The 12,207-nt window shown below is 40.4% G+C and overlaps 1 protein-coding gene across 1 annotated transcript in view; it reads right to left on the minus strand.

The window, feature by feature from the left end:
* The window catches only part of SLC6A11 (solute carrier family 6 member 11), an 89,145-nt gene extending 87,827 nt beyond the window's left edge, over positions 1 to 1,318 (minus strand). Inside the window, exon 1 of the mRNA XM_005149380.1 lies at positions 1,099 to 1,318. Coding sequence (XP_005149437.1) covers positions 1,099 to 1,318 — 220 coding nt within the window. The remainder of the gene's footprint in view (positions 1 to 1,098) is intronic.
* Between the last annotated feature and the right edge of the window lie 10,889 nt (positions 1,319 to 12,207).

Raw genomic sequence — 12,207 nt, forward strand, 5'->3', positions numbered from 1 at the left:
CACAGAATTTTTTCTACCTAATGTTACAGCCTTAAAAATTATCTTCTCACATTTTGACAAGCTGGCATATATATACAAATGGGCACATAAAAGTTACAGATCTATAAAGAAAGGAGCTACAATCCATGGACACATCTTCCACAGCAGTATCAGACTTATAGAAATAGCAGACAAAATGGGCCCTGAGTTCAAACTGTGCCTGGGTTTGGAGGGACAAGGGAAAGAAATTTCGCATAGCATTATTAGCAAACAAACCCATTAAATAATGGATCCCTGCATGTCAGCACTGAACACATTTTCCTCCCAGTGCTAACACTGATTAAGGCTTTAAGTGGGGAGAACGTTGAATCCAGTCCACAAAATTCCAAACTCCATTTTTAATCTACTTTTTTCCCCCCAACTGCTTTGCAACTCATAGCTGACATGCTTTTTCTTAAATGTCACATATCTTACATAGCTTATACTTAACTACTACCAATAGATGCCACATGTTACACTTTCATAGAAGTTAAGTCTGTTTTCTCTCAAATAACATTCTGATTCTAAATTTTTTAGGGTTTGTTCTCTTCTTTGATTAACAGGCACCTTTTACATCTTCCCCTACCATCATGTAGTGATTTGCGAACTAATGAGAAACAGAGGTATGGTTGAGTTACAGAAATTTTCACATGACAAAGAAAAAAGTAATCTTTGTAGCATTATCAAAACCAGTATTTACCCTCTTCAAAGTGCATTGTTGTGAAAAATAAACTGCTACATTCATTTCTACAGCAAGTAAACTTAGCTATGCTTGGATCTGTATTCACATGCGTAAGAAACCACAGTGTACTACTATAACAGAACATTGGCTTCTTCTGCATTAAAAATCTTACAGGAAGAAAATATCCATTTACAAAAGCAACTTGTGCAAGTAAACCATGCAATAGCTGGGGAGGAGAAGGAAAGAGAAATACTGTGATCTTTTTCTTAGTTGTCAGATGTTTGATACTTCCCTCTCCGCACATACACCAAAATCTTGAATACTTCTCTCTTAGTGCAAAAAATCACTGTAAAACACTCTTATGGTAAGCTGTAAATCAACATATGAAGCCATCTTACCTCCTCCATTCTTGTAGCAAAGATATGGGAATCTCCATACATTTCCCAACCCAATAATCTCCCCTGCCACAGAAAGCACAAATTCAACCTTATTGTTCCAGTGACCTCTTTCATGAACTTTCTTATCATTGATGTGGACGAGGTTGGTACTTGAGGCTTCTGGGTCCAAAGCATCTTCTGGCTTGCCATTAATTATAGGAATAGTCTTTTCAGCTGTCATGACTGTTCAGCCTAGGGGAGAATGAGAGAGAAACAGATAGATGTATTGAATCACTTGTTAGTAATAACCTTCAATGACTAAAGAATTTCCTTAGCATATCATTGGCTTCTTATTAGCTGCATAAATTTGCAAGTGAAAGTTCAAGAGGCAACTCTGTAAGGCTGGAAAAGTTGTAAAGAAGGAAAAAAAGGAAAATGAAGAAGATAGCAAAACACCCAAAGCAGCTCATGTACAAGGGATTTCCAAATTGAGACAGACAACTTAATAGTACAATATTGTTTTAAGGTGCAGACAGTAAAGCCTTTCAAAAATCCCTCCCCAAGCAAGGATCCCAACTTAACTAACCTACCAGAGAACAGATCTCTCTCCACCTTCCAGGCACCAACGAAAGGAATGTGGAGAAGGGAGCCTGAACGTATCTGGCCTGTTTGGAGGAATAAGGGAGCTCCCGGACTACTCACCCAGGGCTCTGCCTGTGCCTGTGCCTGCGCTGCAGGGGGAGAGACAGGGTCCCTAGCTCGGAGCTCGGCTCCCGGCGGAACTCCGCGGACCGCCGCTCGGTTGCACGGGAGGCGCGGGGCGGAGATAGGGCTGGCGGCGTTAGGATAACCAGGAGCAGGGAAGCCTCGTCCTGCTCTGCGGCTGCCACCCGGCGGGAATAAGATAGGATATGATATGATGCTCCCCGCGCTCTGGAGCCGGAATTTGCAAATACTCAGCCTTCCCCGGAGGGATGGTATAACACCCGCCTCCCCCCTCCGCCCACCTCAGGCTGTCCCGCCAGCCCCCCCCGCTCCCTTCTCCCTCCTCCTCCCGGCATCACCACCCGAGCATCCCCAGCCCCTCACTTCCCCGCCCCGCGCAAAACCACCGGAGCCAAGCACCGCGCATCCCCACTGTGCGAGATGACGCTGCCGGCTTCAGGCCCGCGGCTGCGGCTCCCTGCGCACCTGAGGCGCTGCCCGCGGGCGGCTGGGCAGGGCAGGGCCGGGCCCGGCAGCTTAAAAAAGGGGACCCGCTGAAACCGGATGACAATGACATTAACTGCAAGATGGGAAGGCGGAGAGGGATTTAAAAACGGGGGGGGGGGGGGGGGGGGGCAACATTTGGGAAGCATGGAAAAAATGAAGGCATTTTCCAGTTCCAATGGGAAAATGCAGAAACAGCCCACACATGGGTATTTTTGACAGGTTTTGCTTAAAAATCAAACTCAATACAAAGAATACAAACTGGTTTGTTTTGGATTGAATCAAATATTTCAAATATATTTATGGGGTTTTTCATTGTATTCCCCCCTCACCCAATTTTTATTTTTGTTTTTGGTAGGTCAGTTATTTCTAGCCCCTGTTTCTCAACCCAGACTAAATCTCTCTTCCATTATTTATCCCTGCAGCTTCTCCTTGGCCGATGGCAAGACACAGCTTGAGTTCTAGCTTCAAATCTTCTCTCAGCTCCAAACTCTGGGTTGCTGCTGTAATCATCAGTGTTTTAATCTGTAGCTACAGGAGATGTGTTTTGAATGCTGCCTCTTGTATCCTGGATTACACTTAAAAGTGCTAGAGAACACTGTCCCAGAGACAGCATGCTCTTTTATGTCAATTCTCTCCCTTTTGCCCTCCAGCTCCCCAGCTTTTTCCCGCTGCCAGGAAAACTGTTATCCACTGCTCACTGAAGACAATATAAAGATGCCCATGGACAATTTTTACATTAACTGAATCTGGAATCTAGAGCCAGACCATACCTTATACATGGTGACTCAGGAGGTTTCCACACAGAAACTCCTACTGTGGCTCCAGTTGTTAAAATTTTGCTCTTAAATCCCACATGCCATAAGGGCAAGCATTGGGATCTCACCCTCCATCCTCTGACAACTGTGTCTCACAGAAACAGTTGCACCAAACCTCGCAGGATGAGGCCCTTTCTTTTCTTCCTGATATCAACATATAGAGCAGTAGCCAAAACTATATTGTGAAATGAAAAACTGCCACTGAGAAAACCATGGTAAAAGAATTCTGATTTTATTTTTTAACCATTATTTAAAAGGATCCTCCACACAAATACCATCACCAGAGCTGGGACTCGGTGGTTTTCATGTGGTTTGCTTTGGTTTTAATGCAACTGGTATTCATTAACTGAGGATGGAATGGATCCATTTTTCCCAACCTGGTTTTGTACAAATCAAACTCAACTTTGAAGGGGTTTTGTTGTTTTATTTTTCCCCCTTCTTCATCTAGTTTTCAGCAAGGATCACCACAAGTATTGTTTTTCTGTATTCCAGTCAGGTTGAGCAGGCTTCACAGGATACACTTAAACATCAAAGCTGAAACTGAATTCTCATTTCATTCCTGAGAGCAATTCTGAAACTGGAGAGAAGATAAGGAACAGTAAGCATTTGACTGATAATTCAATATCAGACTCTTACAAACAGACTAATGATACCAAATTAAAGGGCCCTGCTCCAAAGAACAACCTATGGGATGACTGGAAGATGCAAAACATATTTAATCATTGCTGATTTGTTCAGTCTTTGAAACAATTAATTCCTGGTGACAAGTATTTTATCCACTGCTGTATTCTTGCCCTTGATTGTCATTCAGGTTCCTACCAACTGAAAGGATTATGGAAGTAATTGCTAGCTGCTAATCTTTGTGAATACTTTACAGAAGTGCAGCACAATGTTTCCAACAGAAGACTTCACAACTTTTAAAATAGGTTGATAAGCCATTGATAATAGGCTGATAGAGCCTATTGCAATGAAAAGAATCTCTGGATTACAGGTTTCATCTCAGTTCAGGCACAAACTTGTGCATCTAATCCTCCTCATCATGAACTTGTGACTGCTTCTCTCAGTCTGCTGGGAGAGGTGCTGGGAGAGCAACACCTGAAAGGCAATCAAAGCTCAACTTGGCAACTAGGATGAGAGGAAAGGTTGCAACGTGGCTGCACTGTAAGGCAAGAGACTGACTGCTACCAGTATCAGAAGGCTGCTGTCAGTAAACCCAATATTTACTACTAAAACATTCATTAATTAACTAAAATATTAGTAAATATTATGTAGAAGGGCCAGCAGCATCACACATCAAGTAAACTACTTATGTCCAAGTATCTCTTCTGTACCCCATACCCCAGTGTAGCATCAGCTCTGAAGAAGCATTTAGAGCACTCAGTAGAAGTAAGTTTCCTGGCTATTCCTTTCAGGTCCCACATTAAAATGATGAGACCTAATGAAGCAATTCAAGTTCTGCCTTATTCAGGTTTATCTCTGCATTCCCAAGGAAACAGTTAAAACTCTGTGTAGAAAGTAGACACAGGTGGGAGTGGAAATGAGATGTTTTTGCTAGCCAAAGAAAGGTCCTGTGAAGTACCAAATGTTAGAGTCATGGAATGGTTTGGGTTGGAAGGAACCTTAAAGATCTTCTAGTTCCAAACCCCTGCAGTAGGCAGGGACACCTTCCATGAGATCAGGTTGCTCAAAGCCCCATCCCAAAGCCCCTGGCCTTGGAAACAACATTATTTATAATTAGAAACTAAAACTAATAAAGATGAGGAATTTATATTTAGGGTAACTTGAGAAAAGAACCTCCAAGAAAAAGCTACATTCCTATAGGATTCTGTCAGGACACTGAGATGTCTTTGGTTACTGCCAGAATATTCAGCCTATTTTTCCACTTACTCTATTCTGGGACTTCTACACGGTCCATGCTTTGAAGACAAATACAGAGTGTTAAGACATTATCAATACATCTGGAGGATTAACTCTTTGGCTTTTTTCTCCTTGGTGCCCAACCCATCCACCACTCAGAAGTCATGTAAAAAAACCTGCATTATACAGTTGCACATTTTGCTTCTCATGCTTTGGACAGATACATTTCTTGGAACTTAGAATGCTTTGCTTATCCTGCACTTTGGATCCTTGTTAGGATGCCTCATTTTCTGTAACACTACAAGCAGACAATAGTGAGGTCTCTGCTGCACTGTGTAATCTTTTGGCCCACATGTGCCTTCAGATTTTTGCATTTTTCTTGAATAAAACTGTCATGGCTTCAGCAGTAGCAATCATTTTTTCTCCTTCCTGGTAGCTGGTGCAGTGCTGTGTTTTGACTTTTGGGCTGAGAACGATTGCTGATAGCAAGTATGTTTTGAGTTACTGCTCAAATGTTTGGTTTTGTCCAAGGTCTTTTCTGAGCTCATGCTCTGCCAGGGAGGAGGGGAGGCCGGGAGGAAGGAGAGATAGGACATCTGACCTAGGCTAGCCAAAGAGGTATTCCATACCACAGCACGTCATGCTCAGGGAGGTAACTGGAAGTCGGCTGGAAGGGGGGGAGTTAGCTCTCTTCCGGGTTGGGCTCATTTCGGTGTGTGGTATCATATTCTCTCTCCTTGTTTATTTCCTCTATCATTGTTTTTATTAGTGGTAGCAGTAGTGATTTGTATTATACCTTAGTTACTGGATTGGGTTTTATCTCAATCCATGGGAGTGGGGAGGTGGGGGGGGAAAGGGGTGTGTGGTACTGCGGGAGACTGAGGTGGGGTTTTAAACCACGCAAGCTGTGCGGACTTGGTTTAAACCACGACAAAAACCAACAAAGGAGAGGCAATAAATAGCTGCCAAAAAAACAGTTTTCATTAGGATTAAAGCTACCACGAACAGAGCTAATTTTCTAATAGAATTATCAATGCAATGTTCATGCAAGTCTTCAATGTGAGGAAAAGTCATATTATACAGCTCGAAGTAGGAAATGAAAAGGCTTGTGCTTGATTCAATTTCTTCTGCTTTTAAACTGCAATAACTCTGTTGCTTTCTGTGATGTTTCAACAATATAGAACCCTGTGTCAGTGTAATTGAAGGGAGAAGGGGAAAACAATCTTCTGTAGATCTAAAAGCTTTAGTTTAATTTGCCATAAGCAAAATCTACACAAGCCTCATGTAAAGATTTCACGAAATTGGGTAAACAGTTACACAAAAGAGAAGAAATGCATTAAGGATTTTATTAGTGATAGTGATCTGACACAATAGTTTGTATCAAAAACCTAAGAGCATGAAGCATTCTGTGGACAAGCGAGACACGTTTAGCTGTGCTATTACAGACTGGACTTAAGTAAAAAAGCAATAGGTTGTCTGGTTTGTGCCTAATCAGTTGTCTGCAGTGGTGGGGGGTGGGGGGGAAAAAAATAAAGGATTTTTTTATGTCACAGATAACAACTTCAAGTTAAGCAACAACTGACTGCTAGGCTTCTATTTAGAAAGCCTTAACAGCTATCACTGTCAATCTCTCTCTCTCAAATTTATTGCCCATGCCTCACAATGGTTGAGATGCTGAATTTAGAGTTCAAGAGCTATTAAAACCACTTTTTAATCTATAAGTGTTACCCATTGGAGGCTTTCTCTTGTCCCTTGCTGTCGGCCTACGAGCCACATTTTCTTTGTTATACACATTTTATCTTCCAGACTATCTTATCTTCTAAACAGGAATGGGTGATATATTCCATAATATGGGGTTTCTGCTACAGACTTATGCTAACATGCCTTCATCTTTGAATCACCTCTGATGCATCTTGCTGTGAAAAGTTAATTTCAAAGATTCCTAAACATGATTTTTTTACAAACAGCACTTGGGAAGAGCCTCAATCATGAGGCTTATACAGAACTTCTAAGAATTAGCAGTCATCTATTCAAATTGAATAGACGCCTTTTCTATGTCCTGTCAAGTCCTATCTGTTTTCTTAGCTAACAAAAGCACATTTTTACTTTTTCTATCACTTAGAGCTGCAGGAAAACAAACTAGCAGCACAAAGTTATTTCTGTGAACAAATTATAGAATCATAGAATCAACCAGGTTGGAAAAGACCTTAAAGATCATCCTCATGCCTCTGAGTGTAAGCCTGGAGTCATCGTACTTCTGAATAAGATGAAGTACATTTCTACATCATACAAAATAATCACTCTACAGTAACTTAGTACATGTATGCGGCCAAAGGTGTCCAACAAGACAAAGAGTAAAATGCAGCGTTTTGTGAAGAGAGGAAAAAGTACTAGAAGATAAGACACCTATGAAAAGAGTTATAATGTGACTTACTAATGAGACCAAATAAAAGAAATACCAAACAAAGACCTCAGCATTAGATACATAATATAGATATAGCTGTCTTACTACTAGCAGTTACTAGTCTGTCATTCTTCCACATCAAAACCTGAACTTGCAGTCTTCAACGCAGCTATGCCAAACTCATACTGAGAAGTGTTACAATCTGGAAAAGGAATGAACTCTGAGGAAAGCTGGTGTTTAAATCCTCTGGTCATATTCCCAACTACATTAAAATTTCAGAATTTGTATTATTAAAAGGTACTCAGTGAACACTAAAAGGCAGAATTCAATTCAGATCATAGATGCTCTCTACAGGTACCTAAAGTCCTTTATCTTATCCCCAACATTCTTCCTTTCTGTAGAAAGCAGAAGGGTAAAGAGCTGCTTTGTCACTGTACACTCCAGGCTAACATGGGGAGACTGTTAGGATTGACAAAGTTAAAGAATCTAACAACTCTACACCGCAGGCGGGAAAGAGCAAACCCAATAGGAAGAAACATCTCCCCTAACCTGTAGGCAACGGTCCCATTGCCCTTCTTCTGCATGTACAGCCCATACAAACAGGCTCTGTTAATCCATTAATTTTATACAATGCAACTTGGCTTTCAGCTTTGGAATGAGACTATAGAACAGTAAAAAACATGAAATGTAAATATATTGCAATTATATCCCTTCATATATATTTTTAATTGTCAAGGAACAGAAATGTTTCTTGATGAAAAATACTGACTCCCATTCTGATTCAACAGCTTAGTATGCTCATCTATAGAAGTTCCCCAACTTTATTCATTTTATTCAAAGTAGCTGGTATGGAGCTATGTTTTAGATTTGCGATCAAAATACTGTTGAGAACACACTGATATTTTAGATATCACTGAGCAGTGATTACACAGCATCAAGGCCTTTTCTATTTGTCATGTTGCCCCATCAGTGAAGAGTCTAGGAGCAACATGACAATATTGGGGCATACAGGAATTTGGGAAGGGACACAGCTGGGGCCAGCAGACCCAAGGGATATTCCATACCATATGGAATAATGCTCAGCAATAAAAGGGGGTGGAAAGAGGGAAGAAGGAAGGACACTGATTTTAGTTATGGCATTTGTATTCCCAAGTAACAGTCACACACAATGAAGCCCTGCTCTCCTGGAAATGGCTAAACATCTGCCCACTAATGGGAAACTGAATTAATTCCTTATTTTGCTTTGCCTGCACATGCAGCTTTGCTTTATCTATTAAACTGCCTTTATCTCAACCCATGAGTTTTCTCACTTTTCTCCTCCAGATTCTCTACTTTATTCTCTTGGGGGAGATAGTGACCAGCTGTGTGGGACTTAGCCGCCCATTAGGATTAGACCACAGCACTTACCCAGAAGCAAAAGACCCATGTTTGATCCTGTATATAAAGTAAATGTCCCTCACAAACATGGTAGCCAATGCAATATTGATGTTCAGTGAAGTGTGGCAGCAACACTGCCCACAGTCCGCCAAATGTGGTTTGAAAACACGTAACAATGAACAACTGTGAGTTACAATGAGGCATGCAGTCACAAGATGTGAATGAGGGAGTGGTTTGATTCAGTTTCACACGTGAAATAGGAGAAAAGCTTCAAAAGACAGCTCAGCTCTTGAAGAGGAAGATTTATTTTTCCCCATGATACAAAATAATCAGAAATGTATATGACAAGTTACCCCCAAATTCTGTTCAACTCAAAGACATGTTTTATTGTTGGTATTTTATATCTTTGAAAATGACCAAAGTGCAACATCAATATATTGCTTCAAAATTGAAAATAAGAGGGCTCATTATCAGAACATTTCCTTTATTCAGTTCTTTTTGGCTGAAGCTACGTTATTAAAACAAAGTAATAACTTGAAAAATTTTGATCAGCTTTTATCAAGCACACCCTGTTGTGTTCAGTATTTGCTTGCAGTGTTAAACCATAAGCATTTAAGCACTGAAACATCTAGAGCTTTAATGAAAATAGTATGTGTTAACGTCTCTAAAGCAGAGCTAGGATATTCATACAGACACTATGCTACTGCAACTCCTCTATCACATAAATTACATATGACAACTTGCACTAACTCAGCAAACCACACTGTGAGCTGTCTGCTGGCACATTACTAATTTACAATCTTCAACAAGATTCCTGCAGAGCAGATGAGGTGATACTGCAGATGTTTCAGCCAACTTGCATTTCTTTGCACCACTGAAGAACAGGTAGAGATTTTTTACTGTTTTGCTTTGCGCCACGGCATTTTAAATCAGAAGTCTATCCCTTTTGTTAATTTTGGTGGGTTTAAGTTATTACAGTGCTTGTGTACTGAAGATTCTTACTCAAATACTTAACAGCTGATTTTTCACAGCTGTTAACTGACATCTAACAAACACCTGTAGATTCATGTTCTGTGACTGCCTCTAAAGGGAACTTAGCTGGTAGACCAGAAGAACATACTGTTGTTACAACCCATGATGACCAGCAACATCTTAGTGTTTTAAGACACAAAACATAGAACACTCGAATTTTATGATACTCGCTACTTACTTACTCACATTTGCACAAGCTCTGTGCCAGGCCTGGTGCATGGACTTGTACATTTTTCACAGCTTAAAGATGGAGCAGCAGTAATGCAGACTTTATTCTAACCTACTGGAAAGGCAAATTGAGAAGATACAAGATGAGCAGATAGTACAAAATTTCCTATCTGCTGAACAATTATTTTTCCCAGTGACTTGCTACAAGTGAACAAACCAAGGTCAGATGAACCTTACAGCAAAAAGGCATACATCACATTTGTGTGTGCAAAGCGCTGTGTCTAGAGAAACAAAGAACAGTAAGTAGGTCCCTGCTTTGCTGGCATGGATTTTGGAAACCTGATAATGGGAATGGTGGGAGGGTGACAGAAGACATGTGGGAACTGCTGCTGCACTCTTTCAGAAATGGGTGGTATCTATTTGGGTGTTATGATTCAAGCACATGAGACAAAATAGGCAGATATTTAAGAGTGGGAAAAAACTTTCCAGAAACTTTTAAGAAAGTAATGAAAGTGTTATTTTAGCATTATGTTTAAAGCACAGGTGTGAAGAACATTATTTAGATGATCCTAATAGTTCCTACTCTACCTCATCCTCTATTCCTATCATATCTACAGGGAAGTTGAAACTGATCCTACACCGTTTGAGTACATTGAAAAGAGAAGCTTAAAATACACTTGCCACAAATTTTTTTCCACATGTCTGGCACTGGGTAGAATCACGCTACCAGAAACAGTAAGCTTAATCCATAGAAAACCAAATGCATGAGAGAAGAATAAACTCTGCAGAAGTTCATTTTATGCATAACTTAGACCAAAGGCTTATGTTTGACTTCCCTAACATCCTAGTGTTTATAGGACAAGTTATAGGCAACACATCACACAGAGAGTATGCATTCTGAGAGATGTAGTTCTGGCTTCAGAACAGGAAGAAGAATGAGAAGTTTGGCTCTTTTCTCTTTACAGTCTATAGTAAAAAAAGTGTTAGCAGAACCACTCAGTGTAAGGAAATAATCCATTGGTATTCTGTGCTCCCACCATTAGTTTAGGAATAATGCCTGCTGAACATAATCCCCAAAGTAGTCTCCTATTTCTTAAACTCCTCTAAACTGATTGTCACTAAAAAAAACAGGGCCAAAAGGACCTTTACTCAAAATCTTTCGTAGCACTTCTTACACTCAGAAAGCTCAGAAAAACATCATTATTTTCAAGGTGGCCAAGCTACAAATATAGTCCTGATTTAACAAGAAAGGTTGAATCCTCACTGAAGCTATATGCATGCTTTACTCAACATTTGAGATGACATTATCTAGTAGGCAATACTGTGCTGAACACACTCAAGACCATCATTGCCAGGAAGTGTTTTGTGTTGTTGAAATGGAGAACAACCAGGTGTTGCTTTCTGGAGTGAGGGAACAATGTCAATGTTAGAATTACATATTCTAAGTATTATTCTGATTCATTAAATCCAGGAAATCTTTAAGAATAAGAAAGTCAGGGAACAAGTTGACCTTTTAAATGCTTCATACATAAAAGGTTAAAAGTTTGGAATTTCTTCTGGCATGAAAAGGACTGATGTCTTGCTAATTTGTAGTTCATTCTGGGCTATTATCTAATTCTAACCCATGAGTGTGGGTTACCATTACCGTACCTTGTTTCTGTTTTGTCTGAACTCAGGGACCTTGCATCTATTTCTTTTATCAGTCAGGATTCTTAGAAAGGGGTGCCCTCTATCCACAGGCATGTAGACCACACCAATAAAGCTATAGGTGGGCTCCACATGGGGCTGATTGCATTGCATTAGCGGTGGGTTGCTGTCAAGTGCCAGGCAACCACTGAGACCTTGTACTACTAAAATTGGAACCTGACATACCCACCTCTCCAAACCCTATATAGCAGAACCTTACTCAAACAGAAAGGACTTTCATACAATCATAGTAGAGAGAAAATATAACATGCATTGGTTTATTTAAGGATTTAGGGGGTGAGGTGTTCAAAAAGCAGCTCCTGATATAATTCCCTTTCCAAAACAGTAACAGTCTTTCTCACTGATGCATCCCTACAGTATGGAAAAAACTAATGCCTGCAAAATCCATTCCAGTTTGAGATATAGCACTGAAAACTAGTAATAGTAGGGCATCATGGCCATTTAAAAAACATCCAAAACCTGTAGTGCGCTTCAGTCCCTGTTGACATAAGCAAGCAGGTGATGCATTTCCCAAGTTCTTCTACAGCAAAAACCTTGCAACACTAAAACACACATGAC

The sequence above is a fragment of the Melopsittacus undulatus genome, chromosome 9, assembly GCF_012275295.1.
Source record: "Melopsittacus undulatus isolate bMelUnd1 chromosome 9, bMelUnd1.mat.Z, whole genome shotgun sequence".
Classification (NCBI taxonomy): Eukaryota; Metazoa; Chordata; class Aves; order Psittaciformes; family Psittaculidae; genus Melopsittacus; species Melopsittacus undulatus.